Source organism: Serinus canaria, chromosome 27, assembly GCF_022539315.1.
Source record: "Serinus canaria isolate serCan28SL12 chromosome 27, serCan2020, whole genome shotgun sequence".
NCBI classification, from domain to species: Eukaryota; Metazoa; Chordata; class Aves; order Passeriformes; family Fringillidae; genus Serinus; species Serinus canaria.
Window position 1 is genome coordinate 3432918 of NC_066340.1, and position 13949 is coordinate 3446866.

The following is a 13949-nucleotide window of genomic DNA, read 5'->3' on the forward strand; positions in this document are numbered from 1 at the left end:
TTGTTTTTAATTAATGGCCAATCACAGCCAGCTGTGTCAGACTCTCTGAGTCAGTCAGAGGTTATTATTCATTCTTGTCCAGCCTTCTGATGTATCCTTTCTCTTTCTTTAGTATAGTTTTAATATATCATTTCTTATAATATCATAAAATAATAAATCAGCCTTCTGAGAAACATGGAATCAAATTCTCATCTCTCACCTGGTCCTGGGGACCTCACAACACCACAAAGGTATTCAGTGATTCTATGAAGGCTGAGCTCCAGGTGCAGTTGCTATTTTCACCTCCACAGTCAGACATGTCCAGTCAATGAACCTCGTTCTGATCGCAGCCACTCTTCAGAGGGTGGACAAAAGGGTGAAAAGATTCTAGGGTGGAAATTTTATCTCTCCCTGGCCCAAGACCACACTTCCTTGTAGACTGTATTTGCCTACATTGATCTGGTCTCACTGCATTGCTTCAAGGGCTGAAAGAAAATGTTAAAGTTTCCACTAAGTCAAACACTTCTGTGACAAAAACTTTTTTGGTCTTTGCAGAGGTTTTTATTCCATAGCAAAAAAAAAGGAGGGATTGTTTCCAGGTGGAGCATTTAAGCATAAGTAAAGGGATTCTGGCATGCAGTTTTTGTGGGTAGTGACAAAGAAATGGAAATTTCATGGCATAGAAAGGATTGGCAGATATGAACCAAATTATCCTGGTGTACTAGAGAAAGAGTGGTGCTCCATATGAACTTTCCATCCACAGAGATTAAAGCTGGCCCAGGATGCCATTAGCAATAAAATCCCTTTGGCATCTGGAATGTCATCATCCAGCTAGTTTTGCAAGATTTAGAGAGCAGAAAGTAATCCAGTGTCTGACTAAGAAAACTTGATGCAAGCCTGTGTTACCAGTTGCTTCAGAGCCATCCCCAAACACCTCCCAGGACAAAAACTGAGTAACATCTCTTTTCCTGGTCATCCTGGGAGAGCATCGGCAGGAAAAATGACACAGAGGCAATTGCTCAAATGCAGCATAACTTTATTAGAATCAAGAGAGGGAAATTAGGTCATTTTGAGCAATGGACATGGTGCAGGGAGCACGAGGGACAGATAAGAGATTGTGCCTGATGGCTGTGGCTGAGAACCTTCCAGAAGTCCATCTACCTGCCCTACAGAGGGAGCAGGGCCAGCAGGTCCTCCCCTTGCTGCACATGTGGGACTCACAGTCCAGGGGAGCACAAGGGAACAAGGATACAGGAGGGAGACAACAGAGGGGAAGAGGGCAGAGGCAGGGATGGGCTGGGCTTCCCAAGAGTCCTTCTTCAAGGGCTGCTGGGGTTGCTCAGCCCCTCAGGAAGCACCAAGCCGATGCTCCATCCTCAGTGAAGAACCATCCAGCTGAGTCCTTAGGTTCACACCCTGCAATCATTGCCAGCAGCTTTAGCAGGGGAAGCACCTCCTGCCACAGAGGCCACTGCCCAGGCCAGAGAGGCCAAAGCCCCCAGAGCTGATGGGCACTCCCTGAGAGCTGAGGATGTTGCCAACAGCAGCAGAGGTGGAGGATCCCACGGCGGTGTTCTGTGGGAAGGAGCTGAGGATGGGCCCAGGCAGGGTCACCACCACAGGTGAGGGCTGGATGGCCACGTGGGAGTCCTGGCACTGCCTGACACAGGGCTCATTGCAGCTGCTGCCCAGCGGGGTGGGGCCACAGGGCTGGCAGGGCTGGCACCGGGTGTAGCAGGACATGGTTTGGGGCTGCAGGTGCACCTGAGAGAGAGGGCAGGAGAGTAGAAAAGCACAAATGAGTAGAAGCCTGTAACACCACCACAAAGGAGAGAAGACATGAGCTCACAGAAAGCTGGAAGGATCATAGGGACTCCCACAGGCTTCTCGTTCTCTGTGGGGTTACCAGTCATTGGTTTCTCTGGGTCTGGATTGAAGGCACTTGAGGCAGTAATTCATGTTTGGACTCAGCTGTTTATTATTTCTTATCAGTAAAACAGTCTCACTGCTGTGAGTTTGGCAGCTTTTCATTAGAAGGCACAAAATGGCCAACAATCTCTTGCTACCAGGTCTTTTAAGACTAAACTATCCAATTAAGAGTTGACACTTAGATTATTTTCCCTTTTAACCCAATAACTGATTCCAAAGAGCTGCAATGCAGACTTTTCTGCCCAATAACAAAATGCCACCCAAACCCATGAAGAAGGAGGAAGAAGAAGCATGAAGAAGAAACCCAGGATGACACCTTGTGCCTTCCATCTTGCTTCCATCCACAACATACTAAAAATCACAAAACTTAAATTTCTCACCAAGTGACACACCTACACTGCTCTCTATAATCCATTTCACAATTTTGTGGATTCCACTATCTGGAAGTTTAGTTTTCTCTGTGAATGAGGGTAAAAGTCAGTGCTCCCCTGGGTGACCAGGACACCCCAGAGCAGACAGAGAAATATTCCTGGTGCCCTGGGTTTCCACAGCTCTCCAAAGCCCAAAATAGACCTGCAAAGCACAATCAAGCTCTGGGAGATCCCTTACTAGTCCACACCACAGGACACACCTAACTGAGCTCCAACTTCTCTCCATGACACCTCTTTTGTACCTTTCCCTGCCCCATAGAAAGCAACCCCAGAATCAGGAATAGGACAAAGAGACAGCTTTGTGCTGAAAAATCCCATGGAAGCATAATGATGAGAATGAATAAAAGAAGAATAAAGAGCTTCAGACTTACCTTGTTCCTAAGGAGACTGTGTGCAGGAGAGGAGTGGATGAGAGAATGAGGAGATGGAACAGCTTTTATAGTGCTTCTGTGCTGCCCCAGGCCCACAGTCACTGCATGAGGACAGTAATTTTCCAACAGACTCATCTTCAAAGCAAAATATCCCACCTAATGCCCCAGGTTGTGTTTTGTTTTCCATCACCATTGCCAGTGCATTTCCTCATTTCTGACATGCCCATTCTGCTATGTAGGCTCCTTTCAAGTTCCAGGATGACAGATCCAATGATTTCCCAAATAGAACATGTCCCTATCACCAGAAGATGTACCCTCAAGTGCAGGAGGGGTCAGTGCAGATGCAAGACATGGAACTGGGAAATCTAGGTTCCTTTCAAACCCCACTGCAGAAAGGTTTGACTCTCCCCCTGCAGGAGTCTGTCCTGGGTACACAAAGGCTCCTGTGCCTAATGACATGACTTATCTTTCTCCCTCAATCCTTTACAGATTTACTTGGAAGAATCGTCCCCTCTCATGGCAGTCTCTGGGGGTCTCATATGTCAGTCACCATAAAGAAAGAAAATGTCATCCTTCCTAAGGACCATGATTTCAGTTCTGGCGGAGTCAGGTCTCCCCTCACTACATGAGGGGTGTGTTGGGGCTTGGCACAGCACCTTGTTTGTCCCATTCTCCTCACAGTGCCATGAGTATTGGCTGCATGCCTTAAACTCTGACGAGCACGAGAGACTTTTGCAAAACATGTTGACTGTCCTGTGGGCCCCTGAAGCTGTGGGAGTGTTGGCAAGAAGCTTATGCTGTCAGCAATAGCTGTTGTGGCTGCCTGAAGCTGTGTACTCAGGTACAGCCCAGTACTTGCACTACCTTTCCTGGGTTATGGATGAATCTGCCCTTGCTGGAGGGCAGTTGTGTCCCTGCAAGGGGCATGGGTCTGCAGACATCACACCCTCCTGGCCTGGCCTCACACCAAAAGGCTGACACACAGCCAACCCAAAATTAGAGCGTGACTTGCCCCTGGTGGGAAGAGTCTCCCCCTGGAAATTTGCCTACTGAAGGCATTCCCTGCCCTCAGGGATGCATCCCAGCAGCCTGCATGTCTGCAGGGCAGGGAAGTGCATCAGTCTTTGATGTGGTTTGAGAGCAGGTTTTGTACCCAGGGCCCTTGTGAGCACATCCCCTCCCTCAGTGTTCTGAGGTGCGTGGCACTTCAGGGGTTGTCACTGACAGCTGTCATTTACTAGGGAGCTGGACAAGTTCCTGCTTCCCCAAGGGTGCTGCATTGCTCTCCAAGCAAGTCTTTTGGGGCATGGTAAACAAGGTATGCTGAACACAGATGCTAAGAGAATATTCAATGCACAGGAGTAATAGTTGCCTCCTCAAGCCAGGTCTCATAAGCTCTTGGATGTCTATTTCACACCTAAGATCGCTCAGCTACCTTTAGAGGCATAAAATCAGCAGGATGGCTTCTGTTCCAGTGTTGAAAACAAAAAGTTTTTAATAAAAGGCAAAATAACAAACTCCTTACAGAGAAAAACTGATTCAGGTGTAAGAGGTTCTTGCTCCTGCTAAAGCACCTCACAAAAGTGATTAGTTTCTTTGTTCTCTTCTTTTTCTAGTGAATTGCTCAGGCAAGACTTTTTGGCTTCTGTCCAATTGGTTATCCTTAAGCTTCAGGTGAAGTCACCTAGGCCTATAAAATGTCTTTTTACACAACTGAGGAGAGAAACTTCTAGGCTTCTTTCCTTTTTAAGGGAATAAAGGATAGTTTTGTCACTCCGTCAACAGAGGGCACATTCCTATACACTGGACCATTGATGAGTCCCAACCAGTGGGGAGATGTTTTCTGCAACCCCTTCTATCCCTCCACAGAGCACTCAGGAGAGCTCCTCAACAAAGCATGGTCTCTTTGGCCAGGAGGATGAGGCTTGTGCATCCACTCCACCCTCCAAGCCTCTCCCCAAGGCATCTCTCACAAGAGAAAAGACAGCTGAGGCTCTAAGACAGTAGCATAGTTCAGTCTCCAGCCCACACTGCTGGAAGTGGTTTTTCATTTCCAAGTGCAGATCTTGCCATTTGTCCTTATTGAATGCTAGAGGGCCCCTGTGGCCCAGTTCTCCAGATAGTCAACAACTCACTTTATAGAAGCCATGACCCAGAATGCATTAGCAGGCTTTCACTGGTTGACTCTTGTCAGGCAGTCTTTTTTTTTGACACCCAGTCACTGCTGGGAAGGCTCCCCCACCTTCTCAGAATTCTTTTAGGGGATGCAGCAGCCTGGGAGATCTCATAGGTGAAGACTGAGAGAGGCATTGTCTTCTCTATCTCCACACTTCTGAGATCACCTTCCATCGTCTGAAAGACACCCCCTTCCTGAGCAGCCCAGGATATTGTCAGATGTCATTTCCACAAGGGCCCAGGGCTGTCCCATGATACTCCCCAGAACCCCTGTCCTCTGCTGTGAAGCTCTTTGGCAGCCAATCATCTCCAGCCTGTATTGGGCCAGGAGATTTTTCTTCCCCCAGTAGGACCTTGTGCAGGTAAACCTTTCCTGCTGATGACTTTCCAAGGAGCCCAATCTCTCGACAGTAATTCCTGCTAGTAAAAACCGAGGCCAAGAATCCCTTGAGTACCTCCACCTTTCCTGTAACCCTCATCCTCAGTGAGCCTTCTTCAGTCAGCCTTTGAACTTCTCATCTACCTGGAAGAATTTCTTGTGCCCATCATGTATTTTGCCTGGTTCAAACCCAGACAGGCTTTGGTTGTCCCTAGTCCTGCATACTCAGACAAACTGACAAACATTCTCCCCAGAGAAAAGCTCAATAATACGAAGAGCGCTGAAACTTCTTGCTACAAGGTCAGCTGTATACAATTGCAATTCGCTCCAAGCCAACATCCCCTGTGTTCATGGGACCCCACCACACTTCAAACACATCTTCTGCCTTTACTGACACAGCATCACCCAGGATATCCCTGGGTGCCTCATCTCAGCACATGAAACCAGAGCAGGAATGTTGAAAATGAGGAAATGAAATGGCAGCACAGGTTGACAGAAACCAAAACACAACCTACACCACTAGGTAAAACATTTTGTTTTTGAGGTGAGTCTGTTGGAAAATTACTGCTGTCATGCAATGTCTGTGGGCCTGGGGCAGTGCAAGAGCAGTATAAAAGCAGGTCCTTCTCCTCACTCTCTCATCCAATCCTCTTGCCTCCATCTCCTTTAGTACAAGGTGAGTCTGAAGCTTTTTCTCCTCTTTCTCTTCCTATTTCTCTAATGCAACTCAGCTCATACCTGCCCCAGTCCTTCGTGGGGTCTTGGAACTGCTATCATGGGAGACGGAAGGGGAGGAAGTTCTGTCATCACCAGAGGCTGAAATTTGGTTAAGTGTCTTATGGCAATGGGCTAAGAAGGAACCTCTTTGAGCTTGGTTGATGTCCAGGGGGTTCTTTTGGGCAGAAAGTAATGGGATACTCAGTGGATCTCACTGCAAAGTTCCCAGCTCTTTTCTCCAACTTCTGACTTATCTCACTCTTAGAAGAGTGAAAGATTGCTCTTCATCCACAGTTTCTGTTCTGCTTCTCTCTTCCCTCTCTCTCAGGTGCGTCTCCAGCCCCCAGCCATGTCCTGCTACACCCCATGCCAGCCCTGCCAGCCCTGTGGCCCCACCCCGCTGGGCAGTAGCTGCAATGAGCCCTGTGTCAGGCAGTGCCAGGACTCCCACGTGGCCATCCAGCCCTCGCCTGTGGTGGTGACCCTGCCTGGGCCCATCCTCAGCTCCTTCCCACAGAACACCGCCGTGGGATCCTCCACCTCTGCTGCTGTTGGCAACATCCTCAGCTCTCAGGGAGTGCCCATCAGCTCTGGGGGCTTTGGCCTCTCTGGCCTGGGCAGTGGCCTCTGTGGCAGGAGATTCTTCCCCTGCTAAAGCTGCTGGCAATGATTGCAGGGTGTGAACCTAAGGACTCAGCTGGATGGTTCTTCACTGAGGATGGAGCATCGGCTTGGTGCTTCCTGAGGGGCTGAGCAACCCCAGCAGCCCTTGAAGAAGGACTCTTGGGAAGCCCAGCCCATCCCTGCCTCTGCCCTCTTCCCCTCTGTTGTCTCCCTCCTGTATCCTTGTTCCCTTGTGCTCCCCTGGACTGTGAGCCACACACATCCATCCAGGGGAAGACCTGGCCCTGCTCCCTCTCTGGATCAGGCAGATGGACATCTTCTGAGATCTCCACCACAGTTATTTGGGGCAGACTCCTGTCTGCCTCTGGTGCTCCTTTAACTCAGATTTATGTAGTTTTCATCTTTTGACTCAATAAAGTTCTGCTGCATTTGAGCCATTGCCTTTTTGTCATCATTTCCCCTGTACATGCCCTCACAAAATAACATGGGGGGTTACTGGGTATGCTTGTATGGGGACCATTATCACAGGACAGCTTTGGCTTTGCTTAGAGGGTGATCCTCTGTTTTTCAAACTTCTCTACCTATCTAGGACTGAATAGAATGATTCAACACAGTTCATTTGCTAGAGCTCCATCAGAGACACTGTCATAGGAAAAAGGGAGATTTCCTTGACCCCTAGTGTTTAATTTGTCTGTCAGTGCCCCAGAAAAGCTGAGACACTTGTTCCAGCCACCTCTCAGGACTTCTGCTGCTCAGAGTGACCCCGAGATGTGTTAGAAAGGCTCTTTTCCCAGCCTGGGAGTCAAAGAAGGAGTCAGAACTCTTCAGTTCTCATTTTCAAGGTTGTTTATTATTTCTTATCTATAATATTCTTTCTCTAGCCTGCCAAGGTCTGTTCAGCAGGTCAGACAGAGGCACTCTGGCCACCCTCAGGGCACTGTTATCTTTTTATACTAAAAATTACATGTACAGTATTTACCATAACTTCCCAATACCTGTCACCTATGTTAGACAGTGAGTCTAACCTTAAACCAATCCAAAAGTGCCAGCATCACAGCAGAAGATGGAAGCCAAGAAGAAGAAGGAGAAAGGCTGGACATGCCCAGATTCCTCCATCTTGGCCCCTGAACCCCCATTCTAAAAAATCCAAAAATCTATTTTTCACCCCGTGACAAACTATTATTCTACTTGGACTTTCATGGCTTGCAGATCCTCATTTAAAGGTTGGTAATTTTTTCCATGGGTCATAATCAAAGTCACAGAGGTCTTGGGCTTTGTGCCAAGGTCTCTGAGCCCCCTGGCAGGGGTTTGGGCAATCCAGGACAGCCAGAGGGATGTCCTGAATTCTGACAGCCACCCTGTCAGTGCCCAATTAGGGGGGCCCTGCACTGAGCCATCCTGCTGGATCAACGGGCAGCTCTACTGACCCAGTCAGGAAAACACCATCAGCCTCAGGGAGACCCCTCAGCAGGTCTTCCCCCTTTTGACTCCTAAGTAGATCTTCCACTGTATTTGAGTATGTTCCCTGCTACCAGAGACTTAAAACACCAGTGAAGGACTGGAACTGACAGTTTATGGAATAATACTCTGAATAACATAAAATTGTGATAGTTACAGTTCAAGGATTGCCAGTGAGCCAGGGAAGAAGAATCAAGTGGGAAAAGCCTCCCACTGGTTTAGCTGAATTGATGAAAAGGCTGTGCCATGCCATAGAACATGCTCAGCAAAAAACTGTAGGCAGTCTCTCCAAAGCAGCTGTTCTCCAGAGCCTGGCTGGGCATTGGTCTGCTAGTGCAAGGTGGTAGCTGATTGCCTTTGTACAACTTGTGGGTTTTTTCTCTTTTCTCCTCTTCACTCAATTCACCAGTGACATCGTCCCATCCACCTCCTTGTCCACTATTTTTTTCCACTACTGGGACAATTACCATAGGTGTTGTTTGGGTCCCTACCTCAGCTCTGGTGTTCTCATGTGTGATCTGGGTGACTGCCTCAACTACTGTGTTCTTAAATGTAGTTCAGATGCATGGTAACATTCTCAGAAGTGATTTGGACCCCTGTCTGGACCCCTGTTCTCTAATAGTACTGGTCAAGATCCAGTGTGCTCAAAGTTGTCACCAGCCACCTCAGGATAAATTTCACTGTTGCCACACCAAAAAATTCTCTCTTCTTTCACCACCCTGACACCAGCTACCTCAAACACCACATTAAGTTAATTAGTATTTTTCAACACCTCACACTAAGATGAAAAAAGGCTTTGTGAGCCCACACAAAAAAACAACCTGCATCACTCATGGATGAGAACGGAGAGGTTTATTTGCTCATCCCCCACAAGTCTCATCTTTCCTGGCCCTCAGGTGCTCATCAAAATATTCAATCACTCCCTCTCCTCAAAGAGTATGGTGGGAGAAGACAAAACTAATATATTGTGTATGGAGATTAAGGTAATTTAATGAAGAAAAGCAAGGAAACACTGCAAAAACACAGGAAAAAAAATAGTTTTATTATCATCTTCCATCAACTGTCAATGGCCAGCCTCTCCTGGGAAGCAGTAATACAGTACACTTAGCAGTTTCTTTCTTGACAAACAATCTATTAATAAATGCTCCCCTGCCAGCTCTCTCCTTCTTTCTCTCAGCATTTTTTGCTGACCATGATGTCACATGGTATCAAATATCCCTTTGATCAGCATGGGTCAGGCAGCCTGGCTATGTCGTCTCCCAGCCTCTTGATCACATCCACCTTCATGACCTTTTGCAGAGGAGGGCAAGCACTGCCCAGAAAAACCCCAAATATTTCTGTATGATTGGCACCATTCTAGCTCCAACTGCAAAGAATTCATAGAAGGGTTAATTTGCTGAAATTGAACTCCATCTTGTGTAAAACCTACACAATGCTATTATCCATCACTGCATATTGATCCCAAACAAACCCTCACAAAAACAGCTTTTAAAAATATATTTTCCCCTGGGCGTATTGAGAAAGAACCTTCAGAGGAAAGAATGACAGACACACAGGCTGGGATGCAGCAGAAATTTAATGAGACAAAACACAGAAAAAAGGTTGGTCCATCTGGAGGTCCCAGTGCAGAGAGCATGAGGGATCGAAGGGAATCTGTGCCCCAGCAGGTGTCCACCTGCCTGATCCAGAAAGGGAGCAGGGCCAGCAGGTGCTCCCCAGGATGGCTGAGGGGGACTCACAGCCCCGGAGAGCACAAGGGAATAAGGAGACAGGAGGGAAAGGAGAGAGTGGCAGGAGACAGAGGCAGGGATGGGCTGTGCTTGCCAAGAGCCCAGGCTGGCCCTGTCCCTATGCAAGGGCTGCTGGGGTTGCTCAGCCCCTCAGGAAGCACCAAGCCGATGCTGCGTGCCCAGGGCGGTTCCATCCTGGCAGTCCCTGGGTTCCTTCCCAGGGCAGCGCCAGCAGCTTCAGCAGGGGAGGCTCCTGGTGCCACAGAGGCCACTGCCCAGGCCAGAGAGGCCAAAGCCCCCAGAGCTGATGGGCACTCCCTGAGAGCTGAGGATGCTGCCAACAGCAGCAGAGGTGGAGGATCCCACGGCGGTGTTCTGTGGGAAGGAGCTGAGGATGGGGCCAGGCAGGGTCACCACCACAGGTGAGGGCTGGATGAACACGGTGGAGTCCTGGCACTGCCTGACACAGGGCTCATTGCAGCTGCTGCCCAGCGGGGTGGGGCCACAGGGCTGGCAGGGCTGGCACCGGGTGAAGCAGGACATGGCTGGGGGCTGCAGGTGCACCTGGCAGACAGGGAAGAGAGGAGCAGGGAAGTGAGGGGAGTTTGAAGAGCAGCCTCACCACACCATGACTTTAGCCAAGATGGAGATAAGAGCTGGAGATGCAGGGATGCCCACAGGTTTTTCCTCACATTTCACAGAATCGCAGAATCACCAGGTTAGAAGAGACCTTCAAGATCCTGGTGTCCAACCCAGCCCCAACACCTCAATAAACCCTATCACCCAGTGCCACATCCAGGCTTTTTTAAACACGAGAGACAGTGACTACACCACCTCCCCGGGCAAACCATTCCAGTACTTGATCCCTCTTTGTGTGAAAAACTTTTTCCTAATAACCAACCTGTATTTCCCGTGATGCAGCTTGAGAATGTGACCTCTGGTTCTGTCGGTGCTGCCTGGAGAAAGAGCCCAACCCCACCTGACTGCAGCTACCCTTCAGGAAGTTGTAGAGAGTGGTAAGTTTTAGCCCACAGGTTCCCTTCCAAGAGCAACCAATCTCAGAATGTTCCTGCTCAGATTATCACTCCCTTCAGCAAAGCCCCAGCCTCCCTCCATACGATCCCCTCTCACATTCCTCCTCTCACAGGGCAGCCCCATGATGCAGCAAAGGACCAAGTGACAGGTACTGGACAACAGGAGGAGGAGGAGGAAGGAGAGGATAAAAGTCACCCAACTCACCTTGATCCCAAGCAGACTGAGGCAAGAGAAGTGGATGAGACAGTGAGGATGAGCTCCCTCTTATATTGCCCCTGCTCTGCCCCAGGCCCACAGTCACTGCACAAGGGTAGTAATTTTCCTACAGACTCACCTCCAATGCAAAATATCCTCCCTAATGCCACAGGCTGAGCTTTTATTTCCATCAACATTGCCATTTGTTTTCCTCATTCCTGACGTGATCATTAGGCATCTAAGGATCCTTTCAAGTACTGAGATGAAAGACTGAAGGATTTCCCAGGCAGGGATACATTAACACAGGGAGAAGATGTGCTAGCGGTGTCTCTGGAAGGAAGGGATCATGCACAGAGACTAGGGAAAATGGTAACACTAATTTCCACCTTCCTTGGCAGACAGTAGAGTCCTGCTGAGGGCAAGATGTGTGGTGTGGCTGTTTGGAGCTCTGGGCTTGGCTACAGCCCAGTATTGGAGATGTTTTCTCCTTGCATAGCAGGAGCTGCCCTTGCTGGAGGGGAACTCATCCTGGCCTGGAACAAAACCTGCAGACATCACACACTCCTGGCCTAACCTTTCACCAAAAGGCTGACACACAGCCAACCCTAAATTAGAGCATGACTTGCCACAGATAGAGAGAGTCCCTCCCTGGAAATTTGCCTACTGAAGGCATTCCCTTGCCCTCTGGGATGCATCCCAGCTGCCTGCATGTCTGCAGGGCAGGGAAGTGCAGCACTCCTTGATGTAGCCTGGTTTTGTACCCAGGGCCCTCTTGAGCACATCCCCGATGCTCAGAGCTCCTCTTGGTTTACTGTGATTTTCCTGGACCTTTTTTAATCCTTGCCCACAGGATGCCTAAGCTGCTACCAGCTTTTCTAACTTCTTTATTCTTCACAGGTGCCTCCATCCTGCCAGTTGCCTGACTGGGTATAAGATTTTTGATGTCTGGGGGCTATACATTGCAACCCATCTCCTTCCTGACACCAACTCTTCCTCTCCACTCTCTCTGGTGTGACAGCCAAGGCTGCCCTTGATTCCTGTGTTCACATCTAGTTCTTCCTTCTCAGAGGCAGCTGTGCATCACTGTTTTTTCCCCATGACAGACTCCATGAGACCGGAAAGAACCTCTGGAGATCACCTAGTCCAACCACCCCTCTGCACATCATGATCAGCTCTTGGAGGATGCTCAGAGCCAAGTCCTGAATTTCTACAAGCACTAACAATCCTCAGCCTGCCCGTGTCAACCCCAGGCGAGTTCTTTATCATCCTCACATTAACAACATCTTTTCTTATGTTTCCCCAGAATTTCCCTATTTCCAGTGTGCCCATTTCCTCTTGTCCCTTCTCTGGAGAAGACTCAGAAGATCCTGGCTCTGTTTTCCGGACTCTTTCCCACAGTTGTTTTAGCCATTGCTGAGCAGTGTATGCCCCCTCTCCTCCAGGGTGGACAATCAAGAAGCCCCTCCAGTTCCAGGGGCCCCAGTCACCTCTAAGGCCCTTTGCCGGACCTGTACCAGTATGACTGTGCCTCTCTAATACCAGGCACCTACTCTTTGTGGCACTGATTTCTCAGCACTTTGGAGGAGAGGAGAGTGGTCACGTTCCACAGCTGGAGAACAAACCACTTCCTAATTCAGCCTTGGATGGTGGCAGGTGCCAGTTCCACAAAAGCCCAGGACTGTGTCGTGATGCCCTGCAGGACCCCTTTTCTGTACTGCAAAGCTCTTTGGGCTGCCCCACAGCCCCAGCCTGTGGGGGGCAAGAGTTTCTCCCTCCAGCCTTCCAGGACTTTGCCCAAAGGGGTTAAAAAGTGCTGGCCCCATTCTGGCCCCTGTGGTGCAGCAAGAGTCAGACTCTGCCTGACAGAAGCTACACTTCATCCCATTCATCAGAACCCTTGGAGACCTGCAGTCAAGCCAGATTTTTGTCATGGACTTCTAGAAGTCAGGATGCCCATTTTCTTTCTCTCTGTCTGCAGCTGCATTCCCTGACTGCTGGCACCTCCCAAAGGGGGCTCAGAGGTGCTTTCTTTGACACCAACACTCATGAGCCCATCACCAGATCACACATTTACATTGGTCCACTCTGATGGACCACAGCTGATCCTCCTCCTCTGCCATGGGGAGGTTTTCCCTACCCCTATTTCTGAGGAATATCAGGAGGTTGATCCTGTGACACTAAAATGAAGACAAAGGCCCAGAAGCCTTGAAGAACCTTCCCCTTTCCTGTAACCCCTGCCTGCAGTGAAGTTGTCCCAGTCAGCCTTGGCTCAAGGCTCCCTTTTGCTGTTGCCCTGTGTGGATGATCTTCTTCTTTCCCACCACCAGCTTTCCTGATTCAGCTGCAGGTGGGCTTTGCCTTTCCAACCCCAAACCTGGAACACTCAGCCTGGGAAATGATCTGCATCAAGAGGAAGGGAGAGGAAAGCATTTCCCTGGAGAAGCAGTGTCCAGTGGGAGCTGGAGTGAGGAGAGAGGGAGGAGAGAGCAGCAGGCAGGACGTGCTGTGAGGAGAGGAGCCTTTGGGTGCTCTGCTGCTCTTTGGGGCAGGGCAGAGCTGGGGCTGTCCATGCAGAGGCAGCTGCCAACAGTGGCAAGGCACAGCCCGAGCCAACATCCCCTGCCTGCAGGGACCCTCTGGCCTGGGGGCACCTCCTGTGCCTGCAAGGACATCCTCTCATCCCAGGGGTGCTCAGGCCTGGCCTGGCACATGTGGAAGGAGCTGCAGCACAGAGCAAGCATGTCAGAAATGAGGAAATGAAATGGCAGCCTCGATGGAAATCAAACCACAACGTGTGGTGTTAGGGAGGATGTTTTGCTTTGGAGGTGAATGTGTTGGAAAATTACTGTCCCTGTGCAGTGCCTGTGGGCCTGGGGCAGTGCAGGAGCAGTATAAAAGGGGGACCTTCTCCTCACTGTCTCATTCA

General features: G+C 49.5%; 2 protein-coding genes, 1 long non-coding RNA gene and 1 pseudogene across 3 annotated transcripts; 1 reads left to right on the top strand and 3 right to left on the bottom strand.

Moving 5' to 3' along the window:
- Positions 1–998: 998 nt before the first annotated feature.
- On the bottom strand, positions 999–2845 carry LOC103821636 (feather keratin 1-like). The gene is made up of 2 exons (XM_050985529.1): positions 2711–2845; positions 999–1743 (listed from the first exon to the last, which is right to left on the bottom strand). Exons 1-2 carry the CDS (start codon positions 2843–2845, stop codon positions 1417–1419), a joined length of 462 nt encoding a protein of 153 aa, XP_050841486.1. The 3' UTR covers positions 999–1416.
- A 2978-nt stretch (positions 2846–5823) lies between these two features.
- On the top strand, positions 5824–7038 carry LOC103821637 (feather keratin 1-like; annotated as a pseudogene).
- A 2043-nt stretch (positions 7039–9081) lies between these two features.
- Positions 9082–11026, bottom strand: LOC127060858 (uncharacterized). The gene is made up of 2 exons (XR_007780234.1): positions 10695–11026; positions 9082–9429 (listed from the first exon to the last, which is right to left on the bottom strand). It is a non-coding gene; the product is annotated as an uncharacterized LOC127060858 (long non-coding RNA).
- Positions 9622–11136, bottom strand: LOC108963001 (feather keratin 1-like). The gene is made up of 2 exons (XM_050985653.1): positions 11033–11136; positions 9622–10357 (listed from the first exon to the last, which is right to left on the bottom strand). Exon 2 carries the CDS (start codon positions 10334–10336, stop codon positions 10031–10033), a length of 306 nt encoding a protein of 101 aa, XP_050841610.1. The 5' UTR covers positions 10337–10357; positions 11033–11136; the 3' UTR covers positions 9622–10030.
- Positions 11137–13949: the final 2813 nt, after the last annotated feature.